The following is a 20,057-nucleotide window of genomic DNA, read 5'->3' on the forward strand; positions in this document are numbered from 1 at the left end:
GAATGATTTATGGCGTGCCTGGTATAGATACAATGTCATTAATATAGTGAAGGAATGACATAGGATCCAGTATGGAGCCTTGCGGTACACCATATTTTATATTTCTTAGTTCAGATTTAACGTTGTTGGCAACTACATATTGGGAACGATTTGAGAGATTACTTTCTAGTAGAGTAAGGGAAATACGTCTTATTCCCTAGAACGTTAGTTTTTTGATAAGTATGTCATGTTTAATGGAGTCGAACGCTTTGCTGAAGTCTAAGAATATGCCCAGTGTATAAATATGAGTTTCTATGTTCTGAATAAGGGTTTCTTTTATACTAAGTAAGGCAGATTCAGTTGACTTATGTTCGTGAGTTTCTCTACGATCAGCTGATATATATATATATATATATATATATATATATATATATATATATATATATATATATATATATATATATATATATATATATATATATATATATATATATATATATATATATATATATATATATATATATATATATATATATATATATATATATATATATATATATATATATATAATGTGTTTGTCAAACGAGCCCCTCACTTCATTTGCCTTGTCTGCTAATAGCTTAACGGGGGTCCTGGCAGTCTTGATGCCATAGGTAGCATAAGAGGGCTCTCGCACAGTTTCCAACCCAGCCGTTAGATCACGTTCTGAGTCACACTTGCGGTATTACAGGACGTGCTACGTCCACCGCTATGGACGAGGGTGGCGCTGGTGAACACTCTCAAGGTTCGTTTACACGCAAAAACATAAATACCCACGAAAGCAGCAGATTGGACAACCGTCGCAGTAGCTCAGTTGGTAAGAGCACCGGACGCGATATTCGGGGGTCGTGGGTTCGGATCCCACCGGCGGCATGGTTGTTTTTTCTGCTGCTTTATAAGTAATTTTCTTGAAGAGAAAACTAATTCATTGGCACTAGATATAAAAAAATAAAATAATAAAAAGAAACATTCCCCTATGCACCTTGATTTCGGTGACTGTTGGCTTCCTTAATATATTTGTCAAACGAGCCCCTCACTTCATTTGCCTTGTCTGCTAATAGCTTAACGGGGGTCTCGGTTCTGGCAGTCTTGATGCCATAGGTAGCATAAGAGGGCTCTCGCACAGTTTCCGCCACCGCCGTTAGATGACGTTCTGAGTCACACTCGCGGTATTACAGGACGTGCTACGTCCACCGCTATGGACGAGGGTGGCGCTGGTGAAAACTCTCAAGGTTCGCTTACACGCAAAATCATATATACCCACGAAAGCAACAGATTGGACAACCGTCGCCGTAGCTCAGTTGGTAAGAGCACCGGACGCGATATTCGGGGGTCGTGGGTTCGGATCCCACCGGCGGCATGGTTGTTTTATCAGCTGCTTTATAAGTAATTCTCTTGAAGAGAAAACTAATTCATTGGCACTAGATATAAAAAAATAAAAAATAAAAAGAAACATTCACCTATGCACCTTGATTTCGGTGACTGTTGGCTTCCTTAATATATATATATATATATATATATATATATATATATATATATATATATATATATATATATATATATATATATATATATATATATTGCATGCAGCCGTTAGTAACTGCCGTGCAGTTTTTAGAATTTCGAAAACGCGATTACCCTTGGCGATGTGGCTCGACAAAATTTGACTTTTTCGACTATAGTTACGTGCACTGGAGGGGTTGCTTTGCCCGCATGCTTTCCAAAACGCAAGTATTTTCGCACGATGCAGCCACATTTTGTCGAGCCACAGCGGCGAAGGTAACCGCGTTTTCGAAATTCTAAAAGCTGATGTGGCTATTACTAACGACCGGCTACAAGCAACTAGGCGCCAAACTCTACTAGATAAAAAGTTAATAATTATGTATTAGTCAACCAGCTCACTGGTTTTCTGATGTCGACTCACCGGTTTTCTGATGTCTACCAACACTGGTAATACTCTGCCGCAAAAGCCATATTTTTACGCCAGAAAGCCTATCTTCGAAAAATTTTTGAAAGTGTTCGCTGAAACACCCGGTATGTAGATATACAGTGAAGTATATCCTTCGTTAAAGGAAACATTTTTTAAGCAGTCAATCACGTCATGTTCTCGCAGCCTTCGAACTAATAAAGGCAACTAGCCTCGAGATCTAGCTGAGGGAAGTAGCGCAGCTTCCCTCTATTAAGACCCCGGCGACATATGCGATGACTAACTAACCTTTGGTTGGTATAGCTTCTTCACAATTTTGGTTCGATACTTAACTTCCTGCGCCGCGAACGCGGTATCTTTTGGTCGGCTCTCTTTTGCTTTTAAAACCCTTATACCAGACGGCTTGAGGAAATAGGAATAGCTTGAAAAAATACGTCTCTTCGTATTTCTAAAGAACGGCACACGAAAAAAAAAGAAAGGCAGCGGCGAGGGGCAAGCTTCTCTAACGGCGCGGAAAAAAAATTTGGCACGCATCCTGCTTCGGTGCTCTTCCCTGGAGCAGCTCCTTCAACCCTGGCGGCTTTCTCCATTCCTTCAATTTCTGCGAGGAAAAGAGTGAAGCGCTCTCGGCAGCCATGCTGCAAGTGATGGATAGCGGGCGCCCACAAAGACAGAGCGCAGCGATTGTCGGCGCTCTTAATAGCTTAAAAGTGGGCGAAATGGCCCGAGCGCTGCGCCGCTTCCCCCTTCCAGCACTTCAGCTTCCCGCTCTTTTCAATAGTCAAACGCAAGCTCGGCTCTGGAGTCGCAACGGCGGCGTCTTTCGCAGAGGCGCAAGCCACCGCTCTATTAGTCTTACCCGCAAGTCGCGATAGATTTTCCGTTCCATTGTGTTCGCAGTGTGGGCGCCAATTGTTCGCGGCTTTTGAGTTGGCGCGATCTCCTAGGACGTCTTCCTCGGCGTCCTTTCTTTTTTTTTTCTCGCGCTTTCCCTCTGTTTTTTCGCCTCTACTTCATAACACGCCCGTCACTCTGTCTCTTCTTTAGTCCGAAGTTGCATTGCAGCCGGGTCCCCGGCAGGCGGCACTCGGCGCGTTTTCTTATGCACCTCTTCGCAGCACCGCTCACGTCAGCGCCAGACTCGTAGCGCGCGAGAGGCGGCCCCATTTATTTTGCTTCCAGGGGGCGCGCGTTTCTTCGTAAAGAATGTACTCTAATGCTCCAAAAAGGATCAAGAAAGGACGGCGGGCACTCCGCGGTCGAAATAGCAAGCAGCTAACGTGGGATAAAGCAAACGCAAAGCGGTAGTGACAAGTAAAGAAAAGCTCAGCGTGTTGCCGCTTCTGTCCGGGCTTGCTAACTAGGTTAACTGAGGTAGATTTTCCATTTAATTTCGATAAACCATCAATTATGGTTAACCCCATATTACTGTGCGCTTTTCTTCATTTCTGCGCTTTACGAACTCGGCACACAGGCAGGTTCGTCGCTACGTAGGGTAAGTTAGTGGCAGGTGGTACCGGGGAACTTTCCAATGAAAACATGTGTAGAATGGCTTAGACATCGATAGTCAGCTTTAATGATAGATATGCAGGTCTCATTGCACAGACTAAGTGATGTCATGAAGAAAAGCAGCTTCAATAAGCCGCATTCGAAAAACAAAATGCAAAGAACTTAGTAAAAATTGGAGACTACGCTTAAGCTCCGCCTTAAGGGTATGACGAGATAGCGTAGTTGGTTAGGCTTTCCATTCTGAGCAGTTTGACGCCTTTAAACGCATTTTAATTTTTTGCTATTGTTTATATTATTGAATAGATAAATTACACACTCTAAATTTTCTTAATTTGCATAATCAACAACTGGCTTTTTATTCCGCGTCTTCTCACATCTTTTAACTCCACTTTTCTTTTTTTTCTTTTTTTTACATCTTTAACCACTTACAATGATTTAATTAACTCGTCATCGCCTCTCACACACGAATAATTCATCAATTACTTGAACTACAAATTACCATGATGCGATTTTTTTACGAAGCCCCCGATATTTTCGGTGCCGACTACTACCACGCGCACCGCTTTTCGACCGAACGAGCTGTATACACTATCGCCTAATATTAACACGCCCAGTCTTGAGATTTCGAACCGGAAGCAGAGACAATTGAATGGCTGGACTACACACTTTTAAGCATTTTTTTTGTATTTTTGTGCCCTGTTCTGCGGATATATTGTGGAGTTAGGTGTGTAAAAAATTTATAGGATGCTGAATACTAGCTTTCTTTCTTTTCTGAAGTGTGGAAAAAAATTCTGCGCTTGCCTGCAATGCGTCATCACCGTGCAGTTCTGTGCGGCCAGAACGCTTTTTTACTATTTTGAAATGTTTTGAACTGTTTTAGAATGTTTATGAAATATAACCTGCGGTCCTGTAACAGACGTTCCATGCCGTAATCAAAATTCCCTCAATTAAACCCAAATTCCTTATTTAAGACCCTTTTCCCCCCCAGCAGCTTAAAAAATTCGTCAATACAAAAAAAGAGACAATTTTCTTTTATAAAATGTCCTAAATTCCCCAAAACACCAAAATAATTACCTTTCTGCCAAATTTTACCTCTAAAATTCCATAAATTAAATTTCCCCAAAGGGAACATCATTTGGCCCCGTGCTCCAATCAATAACTTGCACAGGTGTAAGCTTGATATTTAGCTCCTAAATTAAATTCCCCTCCCGACTTCCTTTTTTTTCGTAATATGTGCAGCCACAGCCAATATGACCTGCAGCGGTCGTTTCTCGTTACGATATCAGCTGAATAAATAATATGCAGCGGACTACGTATTTGTAACGTATTTGTAAACGAAAAGAGCGTAGAGCATTCCCTTCCCCTACCTTCGTATGTTTCGTTCAATTAGCCGTGGTGAATTGTTCCTAGGGCACATTAATGACATCGTTAATGTCTTATCTTCCGGTGTGCAAATTAGGCTGTTTGTCGGCGACTGTGTACTGTATAACGATATAACCTGTACACATGACCAGACTGTCCTTGAAAGAGACCTAAATAGCATATTGAGTGGTGCAGTGAATGCGGGATGCTTCTCAACGCTGAAAAATCAGTATCTCTTCGTGTCACTCGTAAAAAGAAAACACTAATTTTTGTTATGCATTAGGTTATTCTCCACTACGCGAAGCTATCAAATACAAATATTTGGGTGTTACCTTGACACCAGCATTGTCGTGGAGCACACATATTAATAATATTTCTTCTTCTGTTTTCCACAAACTGTGCTTTTGAGACCCAAACTTAGAAACGCCCCTACTAATTTGAAATTACTTTGTTACTTTTCATTTGTTAGACGAAAGCTCGAGTTTGCATGTATTTCATGAGATCCTCACACTTAGTCACATATCACTCACCTTGAAGGAATACAAAGAAAGGCTGTTATGATTATATTTAATAAATTCTCACGCCTTCACTCTCTAAAATAATGGCAGACAATTGTATACCTACCCTTGAATCATGTCGAAAGCAGTTAAGACTTGAATTCCTTTGCTCCTTCTTAACAACAAGCTTGAAAAGAATAAATCACCTTATATAACGCCTGCATTAACGCGCCACACAATACCTTATCATCCTAACTCACTCACACCCTACTGTGCTCGAACTGATACGTTTGAATTTTCCTTTTTTCCTCGGACAGTATCGGATTGGAACGATGGTTTGCAGACAATAGAGTGACTAAAAATTGTATAAATTGTACTTGTTTGTTCCTGTTTTGTTCATTATTATTTGTATGTATTCTAATTCTCCCCTGCTTGGACCCAAGGGTCTGCAGTATGTAATAAATAAAAAATAATATACCTCTTAAGCTCAACACATGATGCCGTCGCCACCGTCACACTGTAGGCCACATTCAAAGAGACTGTACCTATTAGTTAAGTTTTCTCGACCGTAACCTCTATCTAAGTGCACGATAGGTGGTTTCAGTCATGTGGGAGCTCCATTTCATCGACCGGCGCGGGTATTGTGTCTACTTTGAAAACTATAGTAAGAATAAGAAGAAAGATAGTATAAGATAGTAAAAACAAGCTATAGTAAGCGCCAGCTATGGGGAGTACTCCGGACTGGGAATCGAAATTACTTCTTGCGTGCGAATCAAATACCTTCTGCAAGAAGCATGATGAATAATTTAACAAGATGCACAACGTGAGAGCCGAAGCTTGCTCAGGTTCCAGCATGAGAAAAGCCTCCGCGGCTATATAAAGTAAATCGCCAGCCCCAACTTATGCCATATGGCAAGTGTACGAATAAAGTGAACAGGTTGCAACATATGCTCGCATGCCGTTCATTGCGATTAGATACTGAAGGAAAGCGGCCTGGGCAAGAGTGTATCTATTTACACACTGTAGGACTAACTCGCTTGAAGGTTGCTTCCCTCACAACTTTCTTCTATTGAAAGCAGCAAAGGGGGAAAAAAATGGAGAACGGGAAGCAAAAAAAGGTTATGGATGTACAGCTGCGCCAGAAGGAATCAGATTAGAAGGCACCTGGCAAAGATGAAATCGCGAACACAACGCAGTGGGTGAGGAGAGACCCGGTTGCAGGTAACAGCCGAACGACGAGGCACCGTCGGCCACCGCTTCAGGTATAAACAGTCGCTGAGAGTCAAAGCAAGAGAAAACAAAATAAAAACACGCATCAACGTGAGTGGCCCACAGAAAAGCAATCTTTCACTTGCCCGTTCGACCGTCGCTGAAGTCAACTGGCCCTGAAACCGTGGGTCAAAACCTAAACGCTCACCCACTCGTGAAGAAACGCAAGAGAAGCGGTGTCCTGCCGACAGACTTTCCGCCCGATTTCGCGACACGTCGCTCAGCGGCGCGAGAACGGACCAAACCGCGCCTGTCTGCCCTTAAAGAGAGAAATTGAAAGAAAAGGGAGGAAAGGCGAAAAGTTCAACCGCCCGAGGCCCCGGAGCTCAGCGCGCGCCCACAGTTCGCAGACCTGTGGGTCCGCCGCTGAACAGCCGCGCGGCCCCGAAGACGCCCGGTGGACCCGAGGTGACAGGCAGCCATTTTGGGAGCGAGGAAGAAGGCTAGAACGAGGGGGCGCTCTCCGCGCGCGACGTTATGTTGAAAAACAAAGATAGCCGGGGCGTGCCGCGGAGGCCCCCGCTATCCATTGCCGAATTACAAAAGGTAAAGGCGTTTCCCACGGCCGTCGCGCGGCGCTAGCGCGCAGTAATTAGGGCGAGTGACCGCCAGGAGCATCCGCGGCGCCCGCGAGCCGAGTCAGTAGTGCGGCAGCACGCGCAGCTTTTAGTAAATGCATCCCTTTCCGAAGATGGGGTGACATGCGAGCGCGCGTTCTCGCTTATGTTCGGCAGACTGCTCGCAAGATAACCGCGGCTCTGTGAGCGCCTGTCTTTGCTCTCCCGTCCCGCGACCGCGCAGCCCGCCATGCATGCTCTTGCGTCACAAGTGTTACAAGCGCCCACTCAACCGTGTAAAGATAGGCGTAAAAAGCTGCTCCCGTAAACAGTGCCAGCCGGTTGGGAAAACGAGCACCGGCTACACTGACACGCTGATCCGCCCGTTGCACATGCACGGGTCCCCACGTGTATAGCGTGAGCCAAACATCTTAAAAAGTGCTGCTGACTGCGAAAATGATAGTTACGGGTCGCTTTTTTTTGTTTAATACATTATCGCCCGTAAAAGGCACCGGCTGCTCGTGTTTCATATCAGGCGGCCAATTAGAATAGGACTATTCTCTTAGTTCCAGTTGAGTTGAATAAATAAAAGTAATTATTCAACGCTGAACCTACCGGAAATACGCGAAAAGTTTTAATTACAGAGTTGTTCATTAGAACTAGATATCGTAAACGGCGTATTAATTTTTGCAGCGACTGCTGTATTCTGAAAGAAATGTTTGCGATTTATTATGAAAAAATAAAAGAAAGAAGAGTGAGTTCCGAAGAAATCTCGCGAAATCTCGTGCGCTAGCTGCTGGCGCACGTGCGAGGAACTTTTCGCACCTGCCAGCGCTCCCCTCCTTGTCGTTGACAAGGCGTACCCAGAAGGCCAAGTTTAATCTAGTGGCTGAGGTTGAGGTTGTCGCTAACTATTGGACGGGTTATCTTTTTTCATACTTCTGGCATTTGCTCCTCCATGTCAAGGTTATCCAATATGGGGAAAAATTTCTTCCTGCGCGAGGCATTCCATCAGACCATCAGAGCCCTACTACAGTGGGGCTCTTCTAGTACCCGTGGAGCGGAAGTCCCAACTTTCGAACGGATGAGTCCGAGAGTTCCTGTCATATTCAAGACTTTCGGAACGCGCCCTTACAAAAATTTCTTTAGACATTCTATAAGCTGTTCATAGACTTTTGTCAATATAGACGTTCTGTAGAGTCTAAACAGACCGAAAGAAATGCCTATAGGAAGTCATTATAACCTATAATAAGGCTATTGAAAGTCTATAAATTTTTTATGTTTATAGGCTATAACGTTCCAAAGCAACTTAGGCGATGAGGGACGTAGAAAGACTGTAGACCTTTTTTTTTATAAGGGCACTGGCATGCATGAGGAGCCACACAGTGGGGCCCAAAACCAGACCCCTTGGCCTCTGTACTTTGGACAACAGGTGTGCATATATGTACAGGTAGCTCCAACACGAATGGGAGCACATTATCCGCACTGAGCCAACGATTACTCTTTCACTTTGAGTTATAAACGCATGTTTTTTACTTTCTTCTAAATGGTTTTCCTGTGGACGGAGTAAACGCATGAGGCATGTTCAACATCAGTTTAGAAGTAACAACAGTGTGCGTCTCGTCTTTTCTTCGTTTAAAGTCTGTGTCCGTCCACCGCGCTGTTGTATACTATTGAAGAAACTAACCAATGCGCTCCCGGACGGAAACTGACTGCTCCCTTTCATGTTGAAACTGCCTGAACATCCGTTGGAAAGTACAGAAGCTGGTTGAATTTTGTGCTTCTTTTGCTGGTATCCGCTTACTGTTGATTGAAGTGATTACTGAATAATCTTTCTTCTCCCCAAAAGCCAATAACGCAAAGAAAGCCAGAGATGCAGTTGCACAAATCTGCGAGCGAAGTGCCGTCTCTCTTAATAAGACCCCAGACACCACACTTGCAGAGTGCTTTTTTCTATTCTACTTTGGTCACTCATGCTGATTTCTGGTCGTTAAAAACAAACATATCAGACACTTTGGAGGGGAAGAAACCCACCGTAATAGAGGTGAGACAATAACGGCCGTACAGGGACGGCAGTTTTCCTTATCTTTCTGAGACAATGTAGATTTCCGTTCATTTTCTTGCCCCATTTTTAAAGCTGGGGTGAGAGAATGTGTCACGAGCACTTAGCGTAAAGGAGCCCTTCGTCTCGATCGGTACCTGAAATTATACTGATCTGTCTGGATGGCAACACAGACCCGCTTGAAAGTGCTCACGACCAAAATAATTAAGTGGGAGTCAAGGCTGACCTGAGGCGTAACGCTAAAGTTATGTCATGACTGAAACAATAGCCTGTATCCAAAATTGTGCCATAGATGCATCTCAACGCGCAGGGTGAAAGCGCTTGAAAAAGAAGTTGTTCATTTTATTAGTCACGCTAGAAGATAAGAGCAGCGTTGAGTGAATATACAGCAGTAGATAATAGATTAAAACAACATACGCGAATTCCCTGCTCTCGTTACTTTCCTTGAGACGCTGGTTGAAGGTATTTCTGTGTCGCCTGTGATGCTTTGCCAAAGATAGAAAGATGAAGTCGAGCTTCTGATGGTGTTGCAGTGAGCAGATGTTTGCCGAGCAAAACTTTCTTTCTCTTCATTGTGCTTGGAAGCGACGGGCAGTGCCGCCGTGCATGGCCTGCGGTCGCTGATTGCACGCGAGCGAGCGTCCGCTGGATGCGTGCACTCAATGCCCGCAGGCGCTCCGCGAGTGGCTTGTACGAACGTGCAGCTATGCGATTGGCTCAGAAAGCAGGCGCAATAAAAATGAGGCCCTGTAGGCGCAACGAGAGGAAAATAATTTTGTCGAACGCCGTGTTTAGCTTGTGCAGACATTGGTGAACCGTTACCTTCCTTCACTGCTGCGGAAACAGCACCGGTTATCGCGCGAAACTGCACGTTCGAAGTTCAACGCTACGTCGCGGTGAGAGCACTTCATCGCGCGCGCGCACGAGAGAGAAAGCAGAAACACGCCAATGGCGCACGCACCGATACTCTCGGTTATATCGCAGAGCACTGGGTAATGAAAATTACAGCGAGCCCATTTCTATACGACGTTGTAAGCTATGCCTTGAGACTTCAAACTCCCGGTTTATAGCCGTCTTTATGTTCGAGTGTCTCATACGCTGGAACCATTTTATACTTCAGCCGATACACCAACGACTTTAGCTATCTTTGACGCATCCGGTTTAAGACGCCATACAGTCTGGCGGCTTTGCAAAGCCGCGGGAGACGTGCTCGCGGAGGGTGGATGCGCTTCACCACACAGAAGCATAACAGCCAATGTTCAAAAGCGCAGTTCGTATACTGACATATGAACGGAAAACATGGCTCGAGTGTCCTAACGTTTACTCAGCACTCGTTGTCGGCAAACGTTTTTGTATTTTCAGGTTTCTTTTCTTACATTATTTTTATTTTTTTTTGTCGAGAGGTGGAACTGAAGCAAATGTATTTTCAGCGAGAGGGTGGACCTATATATATGTGTGTAAACATACACGCAATATTCGAGACCTCCGCCTATATTTTTCTTTGTGAAATATGTGCATAAAGATGCCTTTTTACGAAGCCGTACAAGGACTGAGGTATATAAATGCATGAGCGCCTTCAAACGCTTTCAGATGGATACCATCTTTATTTGAACCGACTTTTCAGCCTAGGGACAACGTAGTGTTGAAGCTACAGTGAACTCAACAAAACTACTTTTTTAGGGAACTGTATCAAACCCGATGCAGGCGCCTTTCGAAGCGCGTGCGTGAGCAAAATTTGTGTTTTTTATTCTCAAACTTATAGGCGAATAAAGAAGAAAAAACAAGATACTGTCATGTGGCCTAATTAGGAAGTCTGGGAAGTTTTCAGGGATAAGGAGGCCGCAGCTGGAACAGGACCAGCTTAATTGGAGAGATATGGGAAAGGCCTTTGCACCGCAGGGGGCGTAGTCAGGCCGTTGATGATGATGATGACGATGAATGCGTGAAAATCTACAATCATTTCATTACCAACTTTTATTGCATGCTTACGTATTTATTCCTTCTAAAATCAAGTGGCCGTCAGGTCATCCCTACCATAAACATTAGTTATGGGCTGCACCATATGCGCACGCAATGCAGAATTGACATGAAAACAAAAAGCACACGCGAATTTTGCAAGTAGGGAGCATTAACAGCGATACATTCTATTAACTGGGACTAGCGAATTGCTCTGCATGAAAAATGTTTGCCGGGGGTAAGAACACGCAAAGCCGCTCCTTTAGCAAGTGCAATTATCAGAAAACCTTCGTAATTAAATTACGATGTTTTCATTAATCTTCCTTCGTTGCCTCACTGCTCGCATTTTTTTTTCTGTCTAAGAGATTTTGTAAACACATATTGTTGCGTCGTGCAAAACTCCGCGAAATGTTTAACCAAAAAAGATACAGTTTTGCCTCTCTTGAGAAAAACCATCTCTCAGCCTGTTCGGCGCTAGCATTTTTTACCGTGTAGTATTCCTCCCAGTTAATTCTCCTTTCATTTTTATGCAAGACAAGAAGGTACATACACATTCATTTGCACACTTCTTTTTTCTGCCTAGAGCGTGTAATTGCATTATTTATGAGTAATGTCGGAATGACGTGGAATAGTTTGACAGGCATCATTGTTTATGAAGTTGGAAAGGGCCACGAACAGAATAATTTCCAGCACTTTTTACTGAACAGTCCTTCAATAACACGGCCCAGCTGGAGCGGAAAGGCTTTCCCAGAGAACTGATTGTTCTTAATAAGAACCCGTTCCCGGTTTAAAGGAAAAAAGAAACAAGAGAGAACATTAGTACCTCACCGAAAGCGGCCCAGTTGTGACAGAAAATTAATAAAGAAGACTCGAAACGAAAAGCACGCTTTTTTATTCTTTTATTTTCCAAGGCTTTCCGATCAAGCCCGAAGCGTAGCAGAGAAAGGGCGCGCATTTTTGACAGATGAGACCTTTTTTCTGTTGCTGCGCTGTTTTGGTCGGACCGAGCGTGTGTTCCGGAAGGGCGAGGGAAAAACAGAGGAGTGAAGGGAATAAGCGCTCGCTCGCTAAGCGAGGTTTTTCTTGAAGGCCGACAAGAGACATTTTTCCTCGACACGAGAAGCGCGGATAAGATGGCCATTCTCACGACCAAACTGCCAAATATTTTGTACAGTCTTCTTTTTCTTCCAGATTCTCTCTTCCGCGGCCCCACACACGTGCGTTTGAACGCTCTTTGCATCTGACAAGTTTCTTTTGCGCCATGGTAAGAAAGAAAAGAAATAAAGCTTAGCTGGCAATACTTACTCTAGAAGAGAGAAAGCACTCGGCGCGCGTAGCTCGCCCTTTCTGCCCCTGTTTTGAATCCCTTTCACGCTTTTTTGAGAGCGAAGCCATACCAACGGACGCCGGCGCGGACAGCGTTAGACAAGGCACAGAGAACACACTATTGTTTTCGATGTTGGGAGTGCGCGCACCAGGCTCCCGCTTTTCCGTTCGCTTTCGCTACCTGAGTTTCGCTGAAAGTTCGCAAACGCGCCTGCTGAAAGCGGGCGTTCGAGCCTTTGAAATTTAAACCCTATGCATTTTTCAACAACGACACCTTCGCCGGTGTCCAGTTAAGGTGCTGCCTCGTTTTACTCTGCTGAGGTGCTTGTCAATACTTTAGCGATATTTTCCCCGGCTGCGATAGCATGCCCCCTTTTTCGAACTTTTGTTTTCCTGCACGCATTCTCTTGTTCTCCTAAACTCAATTCACATCAAAGAACAAGTGGAAATAATCGCCGCGATGGATGGGAGTTAGCTCTTTTCTGCTGTGTGACACTCTCTGAGAGTAACTGTGGAATGAGTTATTCACCATATCGTGGTGCCTTTGCAATTGCGAGTTCCGGCTTTTGTACACAACGATATCCTTATTAAACTCCCTTATGTCGGCTACCTTGTGCTTATTTATTAACTTTGATAGCTCCGTTAGTTCTATTCTATCGGTAGTGTTAGATGCCCTCATGTTTTGGCGCTTCTTAATCAGATCTTTCGTCACCTGAGATAGCTTCCCGGTATCTTTTCGAACTGTCCTACCGCCTACTTCTACTGCGCACTCCGTAATTATTGATGTCAGATTATCGTGCATTGAATGAACATCAAGATCAACTTCCTCAGTATAAGCCGAATATCTGTTTTGCAGCGCTATCCTAAACTCCTGCGCTTTCCCTCTTACGGCTAACTCGTTAATGGCCTTCTTCTTCGCTAGCTTCTTCCGTTCCCTCTTCAAGTCTAAGCTAATTCTAGACCTTACCATTCTATGGTCGCTACAACGCACCCTTCCGAGGACGGCCACATCATGAATGATGCCAGGTTTAGCGCATAGTATGAAGTCGATTTCATTTTTAATCTGACCATTGGGGCTCTTCCAGGTCCACTTCCTGTTTTCTCGTTTGCGGAAGAAGGTATTCATGATCCGTAAATTATTTCTATCCGCGAATTCGACTAATAACTCTCCCCTGCTCTTCCTAGAGCCTATCCCATAGTCACCTACCGCGTGGTCGTCAGCCTGCTTCTTGCCCACCTTCGCATTGAAGTCGCCCATCAGTACAGTGTACTGCGATTTTACTTTATTCATTGCTGATTCTACGTCCTCATAGAAACTTTCAACGGTCTGGTCATCATGGCTGGATGTGGGTGCGTAGGCATGCACCACTTTCAGCTTGTACCTCCTATTCAGCCTAATTACTATAGCTGCTACCCTCTCATTAATACTGTAGAACTCCTCTACGTTGCCAGCTAGAACGGAGGTAGCCTAAAAACAGTGAAGAGGAAACTAGGCATAAGTAAAAACCAGATGTATGCATTAAGAGACAAGCAGGGCAATGTCATTAGCAATATGGATAAGATAGTTAACGTAGCCGAAGACTTCTACACAGACCTGTACAGTAGCCAATGTAATCATAGCGCTAATGAGAAAGACAGCAGTGCACAGCAATGCGTCATCCTGCCAGTAACAAAAGATGAAGTAAAGAAAGCCTTAGAAGCAATGAAAAGCGGAAAAGGAGCTGAGGAGGATCAGGTAACAGCAGATCTGTTGAAGGATGGAGGGGACATCGTGCTAGAAAAACTAGCCACCCTGTATACGCAATGCCTTATGACCTCGACTGTACCAGAAGCTTGGAAGAATGCAAACATTATCTTAATTCATAAGAAGGGAGACGCCAAGGACTTGAAAAATTACAGGCCGATCAGCTTACTATCCGTTTCCTACAAAGTATTTACTAAGGTAATAGCTAATAGAGTCAGGGAAACGTTAGACCTTAATCAACCAAATGATCAGACAGGCTTTCGTAAAGGATATTCCACAATAGATCATATTCACACAATCAATCAGGTGATAGAGAAATGCGCAGAATATAACCAACCTCTATATATAGCTTTCGTTGATTACGAGAAAGCATTCGACTCAGTGGAAACCTTAGCAGTCATACAGGCATTGCGTAATCAGGGGGTAGAAGAGCCTTATGTCAAAATACTGGAAGATATATATAGCAACTGCACAGCTACTATAGTCCTCCATAAAGTCAGCAATAAAATTCCAATAAGGAAGGGCGTCAGGCAAGGAGACACGATCTCGCCACTGTTTTTCACCGCATGTTTACAGGAGGTATTTCGAGGCCTGAATTGGGAACAGTTGGGAATAAGAATAAATGGAGAATACCTAAATAATCTGCGATTTGCTGATGACATTGCCTTGCTGAGTCACTCAGGAGGTGAACTGCAAATCATGATCAATGAGTTAGACAGGCAGAGCAGATCGATGGGTCTAAAAATTAACATGCAGAAAACCAAGGTAATGTTCAACAGCCTAGCAAGGGAACAACAGTTCACAATTGGCAGCGAGAGCCTAGAAATTGTGACGGAATACGTCTACTTAGGGCAGGTAGTGACAGCTGATCCGGATCATGAGAGGGAGATAACTAGACGGATAAGAATGGGGTGGAGCGCATATGGCAAATTCTCGCAGATCATGAGTGGCAGTTTACCAATTTCCCTCAAGAGGAAAGTGTACAACAGCTTTATCTTACCGGTACTCTCTTACGGGGCAGAAACGTGGAGGCTAACGAAAAGAGTTCAGCTTAAGTTAAGGACAACGCAGCGAGCCATGGAAAGAAAAATGATAGGTGTAACGTTAAGAGACCAGAAGCGGGCAGAGTGGGTGAGGGAACAAACACGGGTTAATGACATCCTAGTCGAAATCCAGAGAAAGAAATGGGCTTGGACAGGACATGTAATGCGAAGGCAAGATAACCGCTGGTCCTTAAGGGTAACGGAGTGGGTTCCAAGAGAAAGTAAGCGTAGCAGGGGGCGGCAGAAGGTTAGGTGGGCGGATGAGATTAAGAAGTTTGCAGGAAAAAGGTGGATGCAAGTGGCAAAGGATAGGGTTAATTGGAGAGACATGGGAGAGGCCTTTGCCCTGCAGTGGGTGTAGTAAGGCTTATGATGATGATGATGATGATGATGATGATGATATCCTTATTAGGTGACAAATTTGTATGCAGAGTATAAATGATTGCAGCACTTTACTGGGTATTCTGGAAAGCGCAAACGTCTACGGCATCGGCAGGCACCAACTGCACCTCAATACGGATGCATCACCACAACGAAATGCCAGTGTTCGTTTTTCAGCATATCCACGAGCTTGTGGTCTCGTGCGGTATTCACAGCTGCTGAAGTAATCGAAGTACAAAGTTCAATCTCTCGACAAAAATGTTTTTCCAAGTTGCGCCTTTTCTTCTTAACCACTTTTGACAGCGCATTTTGCACGTCAACTTAAACGGAACTCTGAAAGCGTCCTGGGGGGTGGGGGGGGGGGGGGGGGTACATTTACAGTTCGCCAACGTATCTGAACCATGCAGGTCCAATGGCTTGAACATGCATGCTTGAGACACGTTTCGACTTTAGAACATCAAAAAATGCTTAACGCTAAACAGGTGAAAACGAAGGCGCAGCCGTCAAAGGAAGCTATAAAGTGGTGGAATGCACACGCTCATCATATGCACCTGCAAACCTTTTCGGCAAGTTGTTTTATAAATTTAAAAATTATTTCCGTGAAACTAAGGGCAAATACGCTAGTCCCTACGGTCGTGCCCTTAAGGCTAGAGAAGCTTGTTGTGTGCGAAAAACCGCGGTACTTTCTTGTCTTAGTGCTGCGACAGCCGCATTTTAACATCGTCAAACCCCCTCAGCAACGAGGCCCCCTGCCGACGGATGGCGGGAAGACGTGATCACTCACCGAGTACGGAGAGTCGCACAGTTGACGCCTGGCTGCTGCCGTCCGTACGGGTCACTCGACAGGTGTAAAGGCCCGCGTCGGCGAGGCCTAGGGCTTTGACCTTGAGCGCGGCGGGTGATCCGAGCACGGCGAAGTAGGCGCGGGGTGCCCAGTCATGACGCGACTGGTGGCGGCCCTGCATCAGGTTGGCGCGGCCCGAAAAGTGGACGGCGTACACGGGATCGGGGTCCGCGTCGCCACGCCGGTGCCACTCCACACGCACGGGCGAAGCCTGACTGGCTCCGGGGGCGTGGAGCGAGGAGCACGGAAGCTCCACCTGGCCACCTTCCTGGCCCACGTAGGACGGCGCCTCGTCCTCCTCGTCCGGCGCCGGATCATCTGCAGGAGTGGCGCAGACTGTAGTGCAGCTGTCGGTAAGAACTGAGAGCAAGGAGCTCGCGAAAATCCCGGGTCAAATGCCGCGGAGCATTGGTCTTCAGGGTGCGAAATGCACATCACGAGGCATAGCTCAGGGTTTCGCGGCAAGCGAGACAAAAAAAATGAGTTTTTATCCTGGAGAATGTGAAAAAGCATAAATATTCTGCTTGCTAGCGCCGTCTTGTTGTTTGAAGCAGAAAAGGACAGAAAGGGTTAGACGATAGCCCCACCTTACATATAATTCCGTGTTATTCGGGTGCGCGCTGAGCCCCATCAAGCAGTTAGTGATTTACCTCTTCATCTCGCTTACGTGAAACCTCCGGATCATGGTTGCATCTGAATGTAGAAGAGCGAGCGCGCAAGCGAGCAATTGGGTTCGAGTGTCGTTTTCATGCACATAGCTATGCATCATGAAATTAGTGACATGGTGACAAGGACAGCAGAAATGACTGCCCCAAGCAATAAATTAAAGATGAGGAATGAAATATAGGCAGCACACGGTGATAGGGACGGAGTTGATTACACTCCCGCACCTTCCTGCGCTCTCCAAATTTCTAGCGGTTACCCTTTAAATGCCTTCCTTTGTCGCTGTGAAATCAACTGGATCAGCGTTGGATGATAGCAGTTCCAAATCATACTACTTCAAATTTCTTGTTTACAAAAAAAGAAAACAACAATCAAGAAGTTCTCTTTTCCTTGCCGCATCCTGCAAAGGAACATGAGGGAGAGCCGAAGCGCTGCACATTATGCTTGCGCACTATTGTGCGCACAAAATACACGCAGTACCACTGCCCCAGCACATCCTCTAATACAATTCAAAACTTCCTACTGCACAGCCCACATGATAGTTTTATGCGAACTGAGAAGATACCGCATGAACACCAAGCAAATCCGCACGCGATCGGTTTTATTGCATAGTTTTCGTGTCAGTGTTAGCCATCATTCTGCCCACCCATTTCCCGCTATGCCTCAGTCAGGGCAGCACGTCGCAGTTTCAGTCTTCCGGGTGCTACTCGTTTGCTACTCTTCGTTTTTTTCTGGCCCGCCAAAGACTTAGTTTCGGTTCGTTTGAGTTCTTGCGCGACTTATCGCTCCGCGTCTCAGTCTCGTTTAGGCGACGATTGCATGCCGTCTGCGTCGCTTCACACTCTTTTCCGAATCCAAACACTTGCGCATGCTACATGAAACGCAGCAGCGACCCGGCTTGTCTCCGAAGACGTCATGGCGAGCTTGGTCCAGCACGCCGAGCCCCGCTTTCGGCGCAAGAAATATATAAAGAAAGGTCTTTAGTCATTAACGCGGAACAAGAACGCTTGTTCTAGCTCCGGAGAGACACATGCAGTCCATCGCAGGCGCAGAAAAAGGATGGACGCAGTAAATCTACTTATTCATTCGTTCGTTCTGCCTCCAGAGTGGCTGCCACACCTCCTCTCACGATCTTCGCGTCGTCTTCTTCCTCCATCACTTCTCGCGTCTCTGACGGCTGTCGCCGTGGAAGAAGAAGACCGAGAAGAGCATCAAGAACCAGTAGACGAGTCACGCGAGCACAGGCACGATACGCTAGGTTTCTCTGGCAATAATGGCTGTCGCCGTAGAAGTGCGGCCGGACAGCATTACGGGAATTGCTGACTACAGAGATTTGGCTCCTCTATAGTTACTCTTCCTTGAACTTGTCAACACGCTTCGCGAGCCCAGTTTTCCGGGAGAACTTTGAGAAAAATCCTAAAAAATGTCGCACAAATCAAGTTATGACAGGCTCCGTTATTCAATTTTGCGCCACCGCAACATGACGCCATGAGGTGACCAATAGTGTTTTAATTGTGTTTCAAGCCGATGGTGTAACCTCATCAATCTTACGGTTTGCGAAGAAATATTATTATTAGAACCACATCGGAATTGCAGGAAAAAAAAACCTTAATCGATTACAAAGCGCTTCAGGTCCCGTCATGCGCAAAGCAGAAATATTGCCAGCTATAGGCCAAGAAAAAAAAGATAATTTGCGGGAACTCCGTTCTCTGAGCAACACTGGACAGAACTTCTGAAGTGGCTGCACCTTTTTTGCCCACCATGATAGCTCAGCCATGGAAAGAGGTTTGCGGCAATATATATATATATATATATATATATATATATATATATATATATATATATATATATATATCTTGAGAAAGGACAGCTGAAACGTCGACTCAAAATAAATCTATGGCTAAATGAAGCGTTTTCAACTTTGAATTTTTGCCTCTAGCAACCAAATACGTTTATCTTACTATATATATATATATATATATATTACGAACGTAGGTTGCGTTGGCTCCGCAGAATAAAGATTTAGGAGAAGTGGGCACTTCTACAAAGACACTTTTATTTATCAACGTTTCGACCGCGGTGGGGTCTTCTTCAGGACTGTAGTGGTCTCGCGTCAGATGTACGTTTTAAGTTTGTGAGCTCAAGAGGAGGGAGAAAGGAGTGTAACACGCAAATAGCAACAACGGTTCAAAAAATGAAAATAAAATAAAAAATAAAGATGGGGGTGCGGGGAGCAGACAGGGACAATATTGGGGGAGGAAGCAAAAAATAGAAATAAATTGTCCCTGTCTGCTCCCAGCACCCCCATCTTTATTTTTTATTTTTTTTTCATTTTTTGAACCGTTGTTGCTATTTGCGTGTTACACTCCTTTCTCCCTCCTCTTGAGCTCACAAACTTAAAACGTACATCTGACGCGAGACCACTACAGTCCTGAAGAAGACCGCACCGCGTCGAAACGTTGATAAATAAAAGTGTCTTTGTAGAAGTGCCCACTTCTCTTAAATCTATATATATATATATATATATATATATATATATATATATATATATATATATATATATATATATATATATATATATATATATATATATATATATATATATATATATATATATATTAGCAAGTTGGTAGAGCACCGGACGCGTTACTCGGAGGTCGTGGGTTCGGATCTCACCGGCGGCATGGTTGTTTTTATGCTGCTTTATAAGTAATTTTCTTTAAGCGATAGATTAATCTAAGTATTATTATCCCACTGATCAGCACTACACATTATAAAAAAAATAAACATTCCCCTATGCACCTTGGTTTCCGTGGCTGTTGGCTCCTTCATAGGTTTGTCAAACGAGCCCCTCATTTCTTTTACCTTGTCTGCTAATAGCTTAACGAGGGTATCGGTT

General features: G+C 44.6%; 1 protein-coding gene across 2 annotated transcripts in view; it reads right to left on the minus strand.

The window, feature by feature from the left end:
* LOC144136190 (neural cell adhesion molecule 1-like) overlaps positions 1-20,057 on the minus strand; it is a 408,281-nt gene that overhangs the window by 360,688 nt on the left and 27,536 nt on the right. For both annotated transcript variants that reach the window (XR_013315572.1, XM_077668279.1), the window contains exon 2: positions 16,436-16,813. Coding sequence is in view for 1 of the 2 variants with exons in the window: in XM_077668279.1 (XP_077524405.1) it covers positions 16,436-16,813 (378 nt within the window). In the remaining variant the exon portion in view is untranslated. The remainder of the gene's footprint in view (positions 1-16,435; positions 16,814-20,057) is intronic.

This window comes from Amblyomma americanum, chromosome 1, assembly GCF_052857255.1.
Source record: "Amblyomma americanum isolate KBUSLIRL-KWMA chromosome 1, ASM5285725v1, whole genome shotgun sequence".
NCBI classification, from domain to species: domain Eukaryota; kingdom Metazoa; phylum Arthropoda; class Arachnida; order Ixodida; family Ixodidae; genus Amblyomma; species Amblyomma americanum.